This window comes from Alligator sinensis, unplaced genomic scaffold, assembly GCF_000455745.1.
Source record: "Alligator sinensis unplaced genomic scaffold, ASM45574v1 scaffold17_1, whole genome shotgun sequence".
NCBI classification, from domain to species: domain Eukaryota; kingdom Metazoa; phylum Chordata; order Crocodylia; family Alligatoridae; genus Alligator; species Alligator sinensis.
In genome coordinates, this window is record NW_005842491.1 from 75,044 (window position 1) to 93,310 (window position 18,267).

At 43.8% G+C, this 18,267-nt stretch overlaps 1 protein-coding gene across 1 annotated transcript in view; it reads right to left on the minus strand.

The window, feature by feature from the left end:
• Nucleotides 1-1,708: 1,708 nt before the first annotated feature.
• Nucleotides 1,709-18,267, minus strand: part of CFAP52 (cilia and flagella associated protein 52) — a 39,758-nt gene continuing 23,199 nt past the window's right edge. The window contains 9 exon segments of the mRNA XM_006039432.2: nt 1,709-2,556; nt 3,408-3,519; nt 4,438-4,540; nt 4,991-5,142; nt 6,274-6,419; nt 6,877-7,025; nt 13,571-13,676; nt 13,679-13,737; nt 14,627-14,727. Coding sequence (XP_006039494.1) covers nt 2,381-2,556; nt 3,408-3,519; nt 4,438-4,540; nt 4,991-5,142; nt 6,274-6,419; nt 6,877-7,025; nt 13,571-13,676; nt 13,679-13,737; nt 14,627-14,727 — 1,104 coding nt within the window. The 3' untranslated portion in view covers nt 1,709-2,380.

Here is an 18,267-nt window from a genome sequence, read left to right on the forward strand (position 1 = left end):
GGGGGAACCAGAGGATCCCCAGGGGACAGGGAGGAAGCCTGGAATTAGGAGAGGCCTGGAGGAGAAAAGTAAAAATCCCCCCACCCCCAACTCTCCTGTCCTGAAGTGTGACTGCTCCAAACTGGAGAGAGCACTAACACTGATCGACATTTGTGTGGCTCACAGTGTAATGTGTAACAAGGCCCTTACAAGAAGGCTGAACACTGCATCAGGAGGTAGACTCCCATCCCCTCCTCAGGGCTGATGCATGTGAACAGGGCACTAGTGGGGGAGACTGGACTTGCAGTTGCTGTCATAGAGGAGGGCAGCTGGGGATACAGGACTTCAGACTCCAGGGTTGCCAGATCAGCACTGTATTCCTTTAGCTTTGCTTTGTTTCATTCCTATTCAGACACACACATTTAGATTCCTTCCTGCTCAGCTTTTTACACTCTAAGGGTTTGATCCTATTTTACAAGCCATGGTGAACACTGCTGCGTAGCTTGTAAAACCTGCTAGACTGCTTATCACTGCATAGCATCGAGCTGTGTGACTGCAGAAAGACAAAAGGCCAGGGCTATTTAATCCCATCCCACAGCATTGCACTGCTCAGACAGGAGATATTTAAACAGGTGAGCTTCTGTGCCAAAGGAAGCTTGTGTTCTGTCACCCCTGAGCCCCAGCCCACAAGCACATACACAACCAGCCCAAACACACCACCCTAATTGCAATACGAATGATAAACATCCTGGATGGCATATAAAACACTTCACATGACCTCTGTGGCTCCGTAATCCTCCAGTTCCCTCTCCTCTCACTACACACCTTGTACTGCAAATACTAAGATTCTGGGCATAATGATGTCCTGGGGGCACTTCCTCTAAAACACTTTCTGATCCAACTAAATTGCCTGTAAGTGTTCATGTTAAAGAGTGCAACACTGCTAAAATTATAATTTATTACAGTCTCTCAGGCATTTAATGCCTTCAGCCTTCAGAACTGTTCTATTTGAACTAACTGGATTTTCAAACAGGTAGTTTTTGAAAGAGGTGACAGTGTAATACCAGATATGATGCAGTGCACTTGGTATCAGACACAGTCGGTACCCATATTTACTTGCATTCCACACGCAATCACCTCCCTCAAATCAGTCCTCCCAAATTGGGGTTTGTCTCTTAAGCAGGGACAATGATTTTTCTTCACTAGAACAGAAATAGAGAAGAATATTAAAGCACAGCATCTACTTGCTTGAGCCTGGCAAAACAGCTGCCTCTTGTCTCTGGTTCCAGTACACAGAACGGGTGGGAATCACACTGTGGGATCCCTCGTTAACCCTCTCAAAACCCCAGCTATCGGCTGAGTATTGTAGCTGGTGCCTGAAGGAGCAATTGAGCTGGCTCAGGGCAAGTGAGCAGCTGCATGTAGTCTGTAGTACATTGGTGAGGTTTGTGGTGTGGAAACAGCACTTCATTATTTACTGGAACTTATATAGAAACTATTTACAGTAAAGTAGTAACAGGCATGGTACTGCCTTCCAAGGGTCTTGGGTCCTGCCATATCAGGAGGTCCCTGCTGCCTCACCCAGACTGTCTCCCAGGATGCCACGCTTCCTGGACGCTCAATATTTCCAAGAGGGCTTACTCTATGTCACACAGTCATCCATGACTCTGGAAAAATCTTTTTTTTTCTACATTCTGCCTTTTGCAAGACATGTCTTATTTAGGGGCAGGTGGCATGCAAGAGAATAAAGTATTTCAGGGATGTATTTTGAATAGGAAAGCCTATGTGTTTACAATAGGTTTATCCTAGAAAAACTTGGGTAAAATTTATTCAAATGACTGGTAATTGTAGATGCTCACCTGGAGACAATGTAGAAAAGCTTCATTTTCAAAAACTAGTAAGTTCCAACCCTCTGAGAAACAGGTCCCTTTATGTACTTTTGAACCTCTTGGTTAAAATTTTAAATCTAAAGGGTTTCACAATTACATTTCTGGCTTGAAGCAGAAAGCCTTTTTGCATAATTAGAACCAGACAAACAAAAATGAACACAGAACATTGTATTTATACAACAAGTTATTCATTGTGAAGAAGGAGGGGGAGAGAGAGACTTGGAATTGTCCAGAATATAGTAGCAGGGCACCACCAGTAATATAACTTCCTGAGCCTGATTTTCAGAAGAGGAGAGCGCCCCCAACTGCAATTGAATCAACAGGAGTGCTTTGTATTCTGAAACTATCAGTTTTACCAGGTACTAAAAAGGAAAAGAGCCTGGCTAATTCATACTAGACAGGATCAAAATAACCCTTCCCTAGTAGAAGGATTTTTTGCATATTTCTCAATAGTGTCAACTGGAAGGTAAAAGATTTTCTAAAAACTGGTATTGTAGTTTCTGTGAGAACTGTTAGTATGAGTGTGGGTATTTCCATCACAGGATAGCACCATCTGCACTCACACCCATGATGTACTTGTTCCCAGGGCAGATCTTGAGTCGTCTGATGCTGCCACTGTGACCCACACCAACATGAGTCACTTCACCTGTATCGTAATCCCACACTTTCACCAGATGGTCATCACCGCCTGCATTATGCACAAAGGAAGAACAGGTGGTTACATAGTGCTTTCTTCTTTTTTGGGGGGATAATTCTGTCCTGGCATTAGGAAGGGAAAAGGGCCCTGAGCACTGCAGTGGCAATGCACTCTCCGTCCCATGAGGCACCAAGTCTCAGTATTTGGGGTTCAGAATGGTGCTCAGCATAAGCTCCTCCACTAACATATCAAAAGGAGCTCTATCCAGAGATGTACAAATACCAGGAATACTCAGGGCCTTCAAAGAGAATTTCCTCTTAAGGCTGGTTTAACAGGATAAATTAAGGGATTTTGGTCCCACATGCCTGCCTAGTAGCATAGCTTTTTTCTGCCACTACAGTGCCAGGGTCAGAGGACATGTGAGAATGGCTGGGCATGTGTGCCCCAGTGCTCATGTTGGACTGCCTTTGGGCAAACATGGGTCATCCCCATATTTTCAATATACTAGGGAAGTCTCTAGGCTTCTGGAGAACGGATGCCCTCCAAGTCATGAGAGAGCAAGTATAAGTCATCCCTGCTCTAACCCTAATGCCATGTACTCTCTGTGGCAGACAGGTATTAAAAAGCTGACCCTGGGAAGCACAGAGCACTCTCATCTCCATGTGACTTCAGTGAGAGCACATTAAGCTCAGCATCTTGCAGGACCATGCCCATAGCATTTTTGCAAGTATTTCCCTCCAGTGATACCTGTTATTTTCCTTCTGAGAGGAACCTTATTTTATTCTCTCCTGTCTACCTCTGTAAGTTCTCAGGGGGTCTCTGTTATTTCTTTGCCCTCCTTTTGATGGCATTGCCCTCTCCTCTCCCAGCATTTTTTATTAAGATTCTTCTCATCCATATACCTGTAACAAAGTGCGTCCCATCAGATGTAATGTCCATCCCATTAATGGAGCCTTTCACAGAGCCTTCCAGTTCTCTGATCACAGAACCATCAAATACTAACCACTATCCAATCTAGAAACCAGACCAGCAAGGAAGTTCAATTATACAGAATTAGCATGATTCATAGATTCATAGATACTAGGGCTGGAAGGGACCTCAGAAGATCATCGAGTCCAGCCCCCTGCCCCAGGGGCAGGAAGTCAGCAGGGATCATAGGATCCCAGCAAGATAAGCATCCAAATGTCTCTTGAAGGTGTTCAAAGTAGGTGCTTGAACCATGATGATTTCCATTGCTTCTGGAAGATGTGTTTAGCACTGACCACCTTACATAAATCATAAGTAAAGTGTGGGACCCAGTGTCTGCTTTACCTAATGGGCCCTGGTTTTTCCAAGGGAAGGCTATGTTGGTTGGTAAGGCCTTCCTTGATCACAGCCTGGTTCAGAGGTGTAACCAGCTACTATTGCACTCTGGTCAATCCTCCCTCCCCTCCATCCTGCCTTTCCCCTTCCCCTGCAGCATCCTTGCAGTTCCTCTGGCTCTGATTCTGGAGGCTTTAGCAGCTGGGAGGACAGAGCAGTGGTGGTGGCACAGGAGCAGTAGCTGCAGTTTGCTGCTGCTGAGGGGGGATGTCACCTCATTTTTTTTGCCACCAACATGTATGTTGAGCAGCCAAAAAGAAACTATTCTTTGGTAGCAAAAAAAAGAAGAAAAAGAGATGACCTATTTCCTCAACAGCAGGAACTACACTTCCCAGAATGCCCACTCTCACACATACATGCATGCACACATGTGCACATGCACACACATACATAGTACCCTCTCCCCTTAGGCAGTACCCAAGGCTCATGCCCTGCCTACTTACCTATCTTTATGCTCCTGGTCTGGCTTGATTCTGATTGGAAGCTGAACCCCCGGTCAATGACAAAACTTGCTGCCATGCCCTTGGGTCTCTGAGTTGCTTCAAGCTGACTTCCTGTGGTTTTACTTACATTTCTGTCTGTTCCACTTGTGATTATCTGGAACTCTTCAGGATGGTAACAAACACACTGGAACAAAGTGTTGGCCAGGATCATCTGATTCCTTATAAGACGTCTAGAAAATACCCCCAAAGCAGCTTGAGTCAGAGATTTATCCAAACTGCTCACTCTGCCTGAGCTAACTTCATCTACTGTGCACAGCAGACATCTCCTTTGCTCAGACACTGACATACGTTAGTCTGAGATTGGAGTTCTCTGAAGCCTGTTTCATTTTGTGACACAAATTAACTGAACAACATACCTACTCTCCCTAAGCTATTCCTCCTGTCTGTCCTATTCCCTACTGTGACTGCTTCATAAGAAATTGATGTATAAAGCAGGGATGGGTATCATAGTGGGAAAAAGCTTTCTTTCAGGACAGCATGCCTAGGGGAGAGCTTGCATCTTTAGGATATACTAGCTAGGTGGTGTCTTCTACCAAGACCTTCACAAGAACACCCTCTTCTTTTCTAGGCATGCCATAGTTGAGAAGGGCTAAACTGCTGAATAAGGGTCATTTCCTTACACGAGATCCCAGATGATGCATGTTCCATCAAGGCTGGCTGTGATACACTCCAGGTTGTTCTTCTTAATCTTAATGCAAGACACAGCAGAGATGTGTTCCTTCAAAACTCCTTCTAGCTTGCGTGTGTTCTGGCCAATTTCCCACACCCTCACCTGAAAGCCACCAGCAAACAACATTGTAAGGCCTTCTTCTTGAGCTACAATTGGCTCAAAGGACACTCTTGATTCTGTGCATCTCTTGTAAGATTTGCTGAAGCTGAATGAAATGCTGCATTTTTTCCACTTCCTTTAAAGTTACTTGTGGATCTGACTCAAAATCCTGAATTCAGGTCTCAGCAGTGTAGTCAACTGAATTCAGGAAAGCAATTCTTGAGCTTTAATCCCAGGACACCATGGGCTTGACTTTCAGCAAGTTATTTAACTGTGCCTCAGTTTATCCTCGACAAATCAGGAAAGACTGATACAGTACCTATGATGCTTCATAAGAGCATTGTGAAATCAAATCATATTGAAAATGAAGTAGACTTCAGCTTAGCTGCTGAGTTCAAAGGAGCAGGATTTTGTCCTTTTGTGCTCTGGAGTTGTGTTTTGGAGAACTGCAAAGCTGCCTATGGGATATGGATGCCAAATTCCCATTAAGTAATGGAAAATGAGCTTCCAAATCTCTCTGAAAGTTGCAGCCTTAGCATTTGAATTATTGATTTTGATGGAAGTATTAACATTTCAGATTGCCTTTTTGCTTGAGTGACGTATATACTCCCTGCTGTTATTGGACTATCCTTCTAGCTTTAATTTTTTTAGTACTTGTCTTAGATTGGAAGATCTTCCGGCAGGGATCACGCCATCCTGCATGTAGGCATACAGCAGCTAGCACAATGGGGCCAGGGCTGACTGAATCCTCCAGGCACAATTCATCTACCTAACCTGATCTCTATCACCACAGTACCCGAACATCTCACAGTCTTTGCCATCTTTACCCTCTTCACGCTATTATTGTTCCTAATGTGCTGATGGGAAACTGAGGCACAGAAAGACTAGGGGCCATATTTTCAATGGTATTGAGATGTTTAAGACCCACTAAAATCAATGTAGCTATAAAAGTGAAGATTAGCCCTTTGAAAACACCGGAAAGTCTAACCCCTGCACATGTCAATACAGCCGTCCCTGTGTTCCCAGGGAGGGATGGTGCTAAACATGCCCAACCCACCTGTTCAAATTCTGACTGGCTGGTTGAAGGTAGTTACCAGCTATAGTTATGAAAGCACAGCTGTTTCACTGCATTACCTGCCCTTCACCTCCTCCACTAATGATCCTTTTACAGTCACTTGTAGCAGCGATGGCTGTGACTCCCAAACTATGCGCATTGTCAATCACATACATCAATCTACCAGTCTCTGGTGTGAAGGCACGGATTTTCCCATCATTCCAAGCTGATGCAATGAAAAAATAATTAATCATGGCAGAATAACATCCTTCATATTACTGTACCCTCCCTAGGGTCCTCCTCTACACTGCCACTCTCAAGAACTGAATTGCAGTAGATCCCGTGCTCTTACTCTGCAGAAGGCAATGCTAGTGGATCTGTATAAATGATTCTCCATCCACATGGCCTCAACATCCCTCAGCTGACTTTGGTGTGAATTACTGTGAAGCTGGGCTCTATGACATGCTAGAGTTCACATCCTCTTCTGGTTCCCCAGATCTTGTCTCCCTCACACATCACTTCTGCTGTGCCTGAGGATCTCTCCAGCTGAAATGCCTTTTGGTCACTGGGATGAATCAAACAAGTTGAGTCTTTGGCCCTCCCCCATTCTATTCTAGCCATGTTTATTAACATCCGAGAACAGTTTCGGACTGAAGCTAAATACAGAGGTCTCTGACCGTTACCTGAAATAATGCTTTTGCCATCCCTCATGAATTCAATGGCACGGCAAGTCATATTGGGGATAGTGATTCGTAAAAGCTCCCTGTTTTCTGGGGTGTGCCACACGCGGATGTCACTCTTGGAGCAGGTAGCAAATAAGTCAGAAGTTCCCCTATGTAAGGCAGAGAAGCAAGTGAGTGAGGACTAGTCAGAGTTAGATGCATCCTTATTAGATCTTCATTTCCCCATCACAGCTAGGTGTTCTTTGTTTCTGATGTTTAACTGTAGTCTTCTCTGTGAAGGATACTATAGTTAATGATGAAAGACAATTTTCATTCTGTACTCTTAACTTTGTGACTGTGGCAGGGCACTGTTGGTGCTGCCACTTTAAGGGCTGAGCCAAGCAGCCAGCAGGTGCTTGATTACCGTGGCCATTTTAGATCCCTGGAAATGGCTGCCTATAAAAATAGGGCAGTTCCCTGCTGGTACAGCAGGCAGTAACATTGCTTGGCTGCATGCAACATCCTGGAGGTAGGGGAGGAGCTGCAGGGGACAGTCAGGAGGCTCCTGGTCCTGGGCATGACCTAAAACTGCACCCTGCCAGGAGTGGGTGGCCTGGTGGGTCTTCCTGTAGTGTGGGAGCCTCCAGGAAATACCAGGCTGGTTACCACCCTGGTGAAAGGCGAGAAGGGGTGCCTTAACCCTAGCCCCCCGAGCTTCTTTGCTCATTATGGGTGTCCCCTCACAGTGGGCCCCTGGCCCTTTTGACCTTTACAGTCCTGGCCCCAGCATTGACCAGTCGAGTCCCTCAGTTGGGTTTACACCTCCTGCCTGCACTTAGGGATCTGAGTCCCCCATTCCCGGCTCAGGTGCTCGCCCATAATGAGCGAAGAAGCTCGGGGTCCCGACTGCCCTGAGACAGGGCCAGGGCCTGTCTTTGTATAATAACAAATGTCTTGAGTTGTATGTGTAAAGCTATGCAATACATTTGCACTTTCAGAGCATTGCAGTTCACCCCCTTTTCTCTTCCTGAAAAAACTAACAAAGAGAGAAATTACATGTATAGATGTTTTTGTGGTATAAATTGCCATTGATAGCAATGGGGCTTGGCAGTTTACACCAGATAAATATTTACCCCCAAACAGCGTGTTAATACAAAGCTTTGGTTGGACACACAGATTTTTTTAAAGTCTGCCTGTAACTCCCCCCAGAAAAAAACAAAACTTATTTCTCTGTGAACATCAACTTACCTACAGTTTCTTCTCCTACACTTTCTCTAGTTAAGGTGTTACATGTGCACCTTAACAGGCAAAATAGTGATATCAGAAGGCTGAGGTAGGACCAGACAGGAAATGTTTTGAGTTGTATGTATGTAAAGCTTTGCGATACATTCGACAGCTATAAGAAACATTATTAGAATCGGAGTGCTTCCAAATTAAGAGGACTACATAAAAAAAAGTTTTGCTGATTCCCCTGTTCTAATATCAGGTGCCAGTGAGAGTATGCCTGCAGTCAGGATGCATTTTTTCCTTCGGTAATTGATGGGGAATGCTTTTGGAACAGTTGAACTAGACTGCCAAAGTCTATTCATGTGCATCCCAAATGCTGCCTGAGCCTTCAGATTTTCAGATTCATAGAAGAAAACCTGGTCGCTTTCTTTGGAAAGTGAAATTAATATAAAAACACTTTTATTCTGTTTAAGAATGTGTGTATTTTTTCCTAACTGTTCAGCAGTCAGAAGCCTTATATATTTTAAAAAGACAAAGTTACACTGGAAAGTTTAGCTGATCTTAAGAGTTTATAGGTGCTATTAGAGGAAAACATCTTTTTCAGCAACAGAAACAAAAGTGATTAAGCTAGTAGCTGCTAACTCTTGTTTGAATCAAAATACATCCCAATCACTGACAGCAAGGGGGCAGGATGTTTAAAAATAAACAGGTAGCTTAAAAAAAAAAACACAGTTATTTTAAAGTACTGCCCCCATTTTTTTGAAGATGAAATTAAGTGCATATATAATAAGGCGCTATATTAATTATGTATGACAATAAACAACCTACATACCACCCCGAGTTGACAGTGAAATCTAGGTATATTATGAAATGATCACATGACTTGTCCAACAACACTACCCACCCCCACAACAAAGAGCCAGAAGGACAGAGAAAACAAACATTTATACATCAAAATGTATCACCTTTCAAGCTAAGTATCCAGGGATGCTTTATAAAGTAAGATAATATCAGAAGTTTAAGTATTTTGGATTAAACCATGCCAGAGAAAAGCATTTAAATCTGGGTTTCAAAACTTGTGATATATACTATTCAAAAGCTGATAATGGATAAGTAATTCAAGTTTTATGCAGTGCTATAGTCCTTATGAACATCTCTAAATCCAACTCATCTGAATGCCTCTCTCTCATGGGGTGCGTTAGGTGTATGAGCATAAGATTACTCCAAAGCCCTTGGTAATTTACTCATTAAGTTAAAGACGCAGGTTTGTTTGCCAGGGTTTCTTGTACTCCTGCTTTGTATTCCATGGATTTTGTTATACCTTATAGGGTCTGATGCTTCATGTCATGTCAGGAGGGGACACAACAGCAGCATGCCAAAACTCAAAACTACCTTCTGGATCAAACTGCCACTCTCTATCTGGAAAGGAAGTGACTAATCCATCATTTTTATGAAATCTTGTGATCCCAATATTCACAGTAAGGGGAAAATGTTGCTGGCTGTTCACAAGAAGAATGTGAACAGAAGGCACCCTGGTAAAAGTTAGCATCGCATATCATGAGTCCTGAATTTAATATAACATGTCATATTGTCAAACACAAAATTGTAAACGATGCCCACGGACCCAAAAAAATCACTTTTGACAGCTGTGTTACTCGGATATTAGATGATGTTCAAAGCTTTAGATTAGAGAGCATGAATGCAGCCACATCTGCAAGGACTGTTGGTTGTAGCCAACATAGGTAGACAAGGTTTCTTTAGGTAAACGTGATGTCTTTTAGTAGATCAACTAAATAGTTGGGAAAAATTGTTCTTTGCAAGCTTTTGGGCACAAACACCCTTCTTCAGGCACAGGGAGAGTTTGTTGTTTCTTTGTGTTCTCTCCTGGTAGAAGGGAAGCCAGTATGCAAAATGCTGGTCTGTGAAAATGCAAATGCATGGCAGGGGGATCAGAGGCCCTGTGAAAAAACAGGTGAGAGAAAGGTGGGGGTTGGGGGAAGAATGTAGCTGATAAATGTAGCTGGGTTTTTGGTTGTAGCCGTGTTGGTCTAAGGACATAGGCAGGCCAGGTTCTTTGGGAGATGTGATACCTTTTATTAGACCAACTGATTAGTTGGAAAAAAGTTATTTTCAAGTTTTCAGGTGCAATCATCCTTCTTCAGGCATAGAGAGTCTCTGCTGTTTTTCAATCTCCAAGCTAAAAGTGTGATAGGATGTCACTGAGAATGTAAATAAGTGAAAATCAGAAAAACAAAAGGTAGAGAAGGAAAGCGCGGCGGGGGGGAGCCAAAAGGTAAGTAAGAGAGACTCTACTGTGGTAATTTTCCAAGGTAGAACCATGAAGACTACATAAAGGAAGCCAGCAGACAACTCCCTGACACCACCTACTATAAAAAACTAGAGGAAGATCCAACTCCCCTTTTTACCTCAAAACTTAAAACCACCATCACATCACTTTCATCTGAACTACACAAAAAACTTCAGATCCTGATTCCTCCACTACCCAATTCATGGACTTTTTACGTGCTCCCTAAAATCCCAAAACAAGGGACTCCAACAGACCTATCGCTTCCAACCACAGAACCCTAATGGAAGAAATACTAGGCTTCATTGAATGCATCCTAAACCGCTCATCAAAACTCAAAGACTGAGTTTTATCTGAGACACAACAGATTTCCTGTGAAAACTCAAAAACAGGCCACCTTCCCAGGAATACCCTCCTGGTCCCCATGGATGTAACTAGCTTAGTGACACCAACATCCCATACCAGGATGGCATCCAAGCCTGCCTCACATATCCACAAGACTGAGATTACAACTCTGAGTACACACATATCACTGAACTCATATACTTCATCCTCACACACAATAACTTCAGTTTCAACAACCAACACTTCCTCTAGACCATGGGCACAGCTATGGGCACCAAATTGGCCCCACAATATGCCAACCTTTTTATGGCCCACCTGGAAGAAGAATTCCTTAAGCACTGCACTACACCCATGCTATACCTGAGATGCATAGATAACATCTTCATCCTTTAGACCAAAACCTTTCAGTTTCTGAGGGCATTTATACACATACCTTTTTGTCCCGCAATGCACTGGAGATCCAGCAGGCCAGACCAGACTCAATTAACAGCGTCTACTCCACGCACAACCTGGTGTGCGCTGTGCTGCGTGCAGTTGTGTAAATGGTGAAATGCACATCAGTACGCAAAAAATGGCAGTAGTGTGCTTTTGAACTAAAACACCTCCAATGTGTTTTAGTTCAAAAGTTCACCACCACCACTTTCTCAGCACTAACACGCGTTTTGTCACTTGTACACATGCTTTAGTGTATGTAGTTGTATAAGTGCCCTGATTGATTTCCACCAAAAATTAAACAGCCATCATCCCTCCATCAGACTATTGCTTGTATTTTCTTTTTTGGATACCTTTATCAATATCCAAAATGGTAAAATACAAACCACCCTATAAAAGAAACCCAGGGACCAACATACATATCTACACAGAAGCAGCACTCACCCTAAACACACCAAGAAAGCTCACATTTACAACCAAGCCCATACCACCAAATTTGCACTGAGAAGAATACCCGTGATTGCCACCTCATGAATCTCAAAAGGGCATTCACCCAACAAGGACACTCCGCAGTAGAGATGGATCGTACTTTTGAAAGAGCCACCTGGACACCATGTGAAGATTTGCTGCAGTACAAAAAGAAAATCCTCACAAATCGCACACCATTAGTTATGATGTGTCATCCATCCCTGGAACGTACATGGAAAATCTTCAAACAACTGCAACCCATACTAAAAGAAGACCCAATTCTTAAAGAGATCTTTCCAGAAACACCCACCCTAGCCTTTAAAAAAGCACCGAACCTCGCCAACCTGGTCACCAGAAGCAAACTTCCTATGGCCCAAAGCACACTGAATAGATCCAGAACTTGCTGGGACAAAAAATGTAAAACCTGCCAACACCTCTCCACTACCCCCACAATAACTACCCCCACAACAGAACCATCACCATTCCTGGATCTTACAGCTACACCTCCAGAAATGTAATATATCTCATCCAGTGCACCAACTGTCCTGATGGAAAATATATAAAAGAAACCAAACAACAACTGCGCACCAGAATGAATGCTCACTGAAAATCTATCAAAGGCAAAAATACACAACTACCTGTGGGTGCACACTTCTCACAAAATTTCTCAGTTCTAATCCTCAGAGAATTTACAAAACACCTTTCATAGACGAGCCTATGAACTTCACTTCATCAACCTCCTGGATACAAAAAATCATGAACTAAATATGTATATGATGTATATTTAGCCTAATGAAGGGTATTTATACCCGAAAGTTTACAAAGAAGAATTCTTCCAACTCTTTGAGTTGGTCTAATAAAAGATATCAGATTTACCCAAAGAACTGTGTCAGGACTAAATATAGGCATTGGCTTTATGGCACATTATAACCTCCCTGCCACCTGATAACTCCAGGTAACCTGTCTGTATCATACCAGCTACATTCTTCTTCTCCCTCCCCCACCTCACCTCCCCCTGTGCTTTCTCTCATAGTCTCACAGGGTCTCTGATCCCTCCTGCCATGCATTTGCATTTTCACAGACCAGCATTTTGCATACTAGCTTCCATTCTACCCAGGAGAGAACACAAAGAAACAACAAACTCTCCCTGGGTGTTTCTACCTGAAAGCTTGCAAAGAATATTTTTTCCAACTATTTAGTTGGTCTAATAAAAGATATCATATTTACCTAAAGAACCTTGCCTGCCGTATCTGCAAATATCAGCACCACTTAAGACAATAAATGCAAGAAACATTGAAAGATGCATTGCATGCTAAGATATGGATTAGTGAAGGGCCTCCTGGCTTAGGCTTCATAGCATTTTCCTCACAAGTATGGTATAGGGCAAGGGTTGGTAAACAACAGCCCAGGGGCTGGATCCAGCCTGCAAAACCTTTGGATCTAGCTTGCAGATGTGGGAGCTCTGTGGCAGGGGGCTTCAGCTGTGGGTGATCTTTCCATGCTGCCACAGGGACAAGTAATAGCACCAGCTGCATCCTAGTACTTGCCCTTCTTTCTGACACAGGGCAGGTAATTCTGGCCTACAGCTGGAAAAGCTTGCCTACCTCTTGTGTAGGGTGTTAACACTGCTGTTACACAAATTTGTGTAATTATAGTGCTTCAGTTTAAAATTCTTCCTGGAAGAACCTCCTGGAGGTTTGATCCATTTGTTATTTTTCACTTTCTGAACAGCTTTCTAATTCAGCAACTAACCTGGCTGCACTGAAATGCTGGATGAAGCGACTCCTACATGCAAGTCAGAATGTAAATTATGTAAGACGCTTTGGGAATCGCCTGGCTAAAAAGTGTTGTACAGGTATCTTAGTCAAATCTCCACCTCCCACCCTCCCCACACCTCCTTTTTCAAGGATATAAAGGCTCTCCTCTACTTATCTTTACAGGGGGAACATGATGTCATTAATTGCTTTGTTATGACAGGTGGCAATGCATTCCTCTTCAAACTCAGTGAAGTTAATTTGGGAAACCTGGGACTCTTCTGTTCCAAGAACTGGTGACCTTGACCTCTGAGTGTCAAGGAAGTGACACCACCTTGGACCTGAATTTTCCTGTTAAAATAAAACAGAAGTTTGACCTGATCGTGATACTAGTTTTTCTTATATCCTTCTCCTTCTCCACCACTTTTTATTTGGCCTCCACTTTGCCATCATCTCCCACCATTCTCCATAACAAAAGGCAGCCCTTGTCAAGACCAACGCTCCATTTCCTGTCAAATTCATTAACACTTCATATTATCCATAGTACAGCAGAGACTAAAAGCACAAGCACATACACACATTTTTTGGACCACGTTGCAAGATAACAACACACCTTTGCTGCCTTTTTTTTTTTTTTAACTAAAGTGCACTTCAGTAGCAAATACCCAACAGTATACCAGGCAGCTGAGATATGTTGGGAATAGTTTAAACCATATATTGCTAGGCTTTCAGAAGTGCCCACCTAGGTTGCCTATGCAAACAATGCAACATGAGTAACTGCATGCACAATCCACAAATTACATAGTGGGAAATGATGCCAGCAACCCTGTTTTGTAAGCACAGCAGAAGTGGTATAAGTACTTAGGCACACACTTTTTTTATACACTTGCTTATAAAGCTATTGACAAAACCCTTTTGTTAACTTCAAGGGTCATAGCCTCAGCTGTTATAAAATGGTATAATTTCACTGGCTTCAGCGGAGCTACACAAATTGACATTTATATAAATCATTTTAAATGAACAGGGAATATTTAAATTAACATTTGCAAAGGAATAGAACAACTCTCTGCAGTATATTTCATCTAGTCTCCACTTTATTTTATTGTCCATGTCAACAGTGTCTACTGTCCTTTTACTTAAAAAGTATCAAAACTGGTATCTGGAGTGTATACATTACTGTCCCATCACTTTCCCACTCTGCACCACTACATCCTTATGCTACTTCAGTCTACAGACTCGCTTGATTGGTTTGTAGTTTGAGCCTTTAAAGGGAGCTACAATCCCTCCTCCAGTGCCAACTACTAAATCTCCTATCTTCAGCAAAAGCAAAGCTGTGAATCCCTAGGAGAAAACAGGATTAAAACACAATTATATTGAAGCAGCATCTCTATATTGATGCAGCCATGTTGAATAGCACAACAGAGTCGTTGTCATGCTCCCTGGGGCAGTCCTTACGTCATTCAAATATTGCTCAATAGAGCAATATTTGAATGACGTATGCTCCACTGCCTCCACTTTTACCTGGCATGGAGCATGCCTCCACTGCCAGGTAAAAAGTAGCATCTTCAAAATGAAAATGGAGAAAGCCTTTATTAGATATGGGTATATTAAGAGTTAGTATAAAAATGTTAAGGTGTAGCTCAGTTGATCTAATAAAAGATATCACATCTACCCAAAGAACTTTGCCTGCAAGGTGTAAAAGGAGCAATAACACTGAGCCTACAGAGGTACTAGAACAAGAGTATGAATGCACAGCTTTACCCTATTGTAGCATACGATGTTATTGCCTAAATTCATCCTTTCATAGATTTTTTTCCTTTTAGATATTACAAAAGTACCTAAGAACTGACATTTACTGGGTCAGATCATAGATCCATCAAGCGCAGTATCCCATCTCATGCAGCAGCAGAGAGGGGATGCTTTGGGGCGTGGAAAGAGAGGGAGGAAACAGCATGACCAGAATTTCCCACCCCCTGCTTCTCCCCCATTGCAGCGTTCAGCAGCCAGAGGTTTAGGAAGTTCTAATTTGGAGGCTGCACCCCAGTCTACCACGCTCCATATCTACTAATATTCCTTTCCCCCAAGAACTGGCTTAGTCCCCGTTGAACTAGGTGAAGCTACCAGCCCCCACAACTTCTTGAGGCAATGAATTCCACAGGTTAATCACTCACTGTGTGAAAAAGCATATCGTTGTTACTTTTAAGCCTACTACCCAATACTTTCACCTCTGTCCCCTTATTCTAGCATTGCAAGAGACAGTAAATAATACATCTCTATTTACTTCATCTGCACCGTTTAATATTTTGTAAACCTCTATCATGTTCCCCCTCAAGTATCTTTTTTTCTAAGATGAAAAGTCCTAGTCTATTTAGTTTCTTCTCGTATGACAACTCCTCCATATCCCTGACCATCCTTGTTGCCCTAGTGGAACAATACAGTGTAGAATTCAGCCGAAACTTTCTCCCCCAAAACTATTAGTTTTTTTCTGTAGGACCCCAGTTTCCACGGTGCCAGAGAACCATTTCCTTCTTCCTTGTGTGGAGGGTGGGGTGAACGAGCCAGTCTCAGTGGGCCTGTAGCAGGAGCCCAAGGCCTGTTACTGAAAAGGGGAAGGCACAGCAGGCTAGCCTAGCTGCCTACGTCGGCAGGCAGCTGGGCCAAGGCTAGTGGCACAGGAATTACCTGGGGGAGTAGTGCAGATTTCCAGGCAACCAGAGGATAAAGGTTGCATGCAGACAGGCTAAACTGCAGCATGAGGGCCAAGCTGTCCATTAGATGGAAGGAGAAACCCCTGTGTGGGACTGGGGTGTCACCTGACCAAAGGGGACATGGCTCCAGGGCAAATAAACCCAGCACCTGGAGGAAGGCACTCAATCAGGTCTGGTGCATTGCAGGGAACAGCTCCAGGAGACATCCTGGCAAGCATCAAAACACCCTGAGAGCAGAGAGGCAAGAGCTCAAGGGAAGGAGGGCTGGCAAGACCTTTTTACCTGGAGTGGGAGAGGTTTTGTCTGAAAGCAGTGGTTTGCATTTTGTCTTAGTTTTATACTGGAGGACTGAGTTGTGGCTGTGGGGGAGGTAGGGAGGCCACAGGGGTGCCTGAGGAGCACCCACCTTAGAGCTTTGTCTGGATCATGGACTTGGGAGGACTACAGCTTTGCCTGGGTCAGGGACCCCAGGGGCCCAGCCCCTGGGAGGGTAAGGACCAGGCCAGGGAGGGTGAAGCCCCAACAGAGGCATTCAGGCCTGAGAGGGCTAAGTGTTGTGGTGCAGCCAGGTGGCCTGATACTACATACCATCTGAGAGGCCTGGGCATGGCTAAGGGGGTAGACGGAGACCACAAACACAGTGCATAAGATGCCTGGTGTCCCAGGGCACCAATTGGGCCAGAAGAGCCACAACAGATTGTGTGAAAGGCAAATAGGCAGTGGACTGGACCCACTCTGGGCCTTTGGGGCAGTCTCCCAAACTGTTTGAGCAACATCAAGGTAGGGCAGACAAAATAACAGGGAAAGCCCCCCTGAGTGATTGGACTGAACAGCAGCCACATGTCTACCAGGGGGTGCTACAGCACCTCTGGGCACAGGTCCTGTCACATGGCCCTCAGGAATTGGTCAGCAAAGGGTTTCAATATGAGATGACAGATTAGCCCACCAAGGGTCCCTGCTACCCTGGCAGAGAATGGGAAGAATTGGCTAAAGCACCGAACTGGAGACAGGAAATCAGCTGTGTCCCAAGGTGTGCATCAGATCTTACTTCATGTATTTTGGAAAGTCAGAATAGTTCTCTATGAGAAACTCAGGTTTTCTTTAGTTTAAATAATAATGTTTCTAGACTTCACAATGGACATGTCTACGCATACACTAACGAGCAGTGCTTACTGTACATTTAGTACTTACATAACTAAGTACTAAATAAATGCGCAATAGGCTCCTGTACTGCACATTAGCACAATGACATGCTTTTTATGATGCTTAATGCACAGTAGACTAATATGACTCTGCATTAGCATATTTGCATGGTTTTGCTGTGTGTGCTAATGCACAGTAAACTTAATCTACTGCTCATTAAGCATCTTGTAGATGTGCCCACTGTGATGGAAAGCATTAAACTGTAACTTTTCTAAGGTCAAAAAACAGAAGGCAAATTAAAGAACCCAACATTTACTGGTTAAAAGAAAAGATTTTGAAGTTAATCCCATGATTTTTGGGAACCACAGTTCATGACTCTTGAACAAGTGGTGCTGGCAATACAGTGCACTGTCTTTCTACAACTCCTGGTATTCCCAATGCATCTCTGAAGCAAATATTAGCCTGGCACAAGCACACTTTGTCACAAACAACAAGCCTGCAAGTCCTTAGCCTGGAGAGGACTGAGGCTCAGTTATGGATGTGAGGAGAAGCCCAGCCAGAGACAGAAATAGCAAAGGCACTTTAATTTTTCACAACTGGACAAAATTGGAAGTATTCAATCTAGCATAGCTGTAAGCACTAGCAAACATCTGCATGGAAACACATTTCTAACCTAACTCAATCTAGCCTAGACAGACTTGTTTATTTCTAATGAGTTGATTGGTTCCAGTAGCTTCTCTCACTTGATGTCACAGCACTCTGACATCATGGGGCGTGTTTAGATGAAACGGGGGCACTAAATTGAAGCAGCGGGTTTAAAAAATATGCTTTAATTTAGGGCTGATTAAACCACCCGCTGACTTACCTGCCTCTCCGGCAGGGAGGGGAGGGCAAGCTGCTGGTGGGTGGAGTGCTCCCTGGGCTGCAGGTGGCGGGGGCTGGTGCTTCCCTCCATGGCAGTGGCGGCCCTCCGCCCCAGGCAGCACCTGCCCACAGGCACCCAGCTCAGGCAGTCTCGGGGGCACCGCAG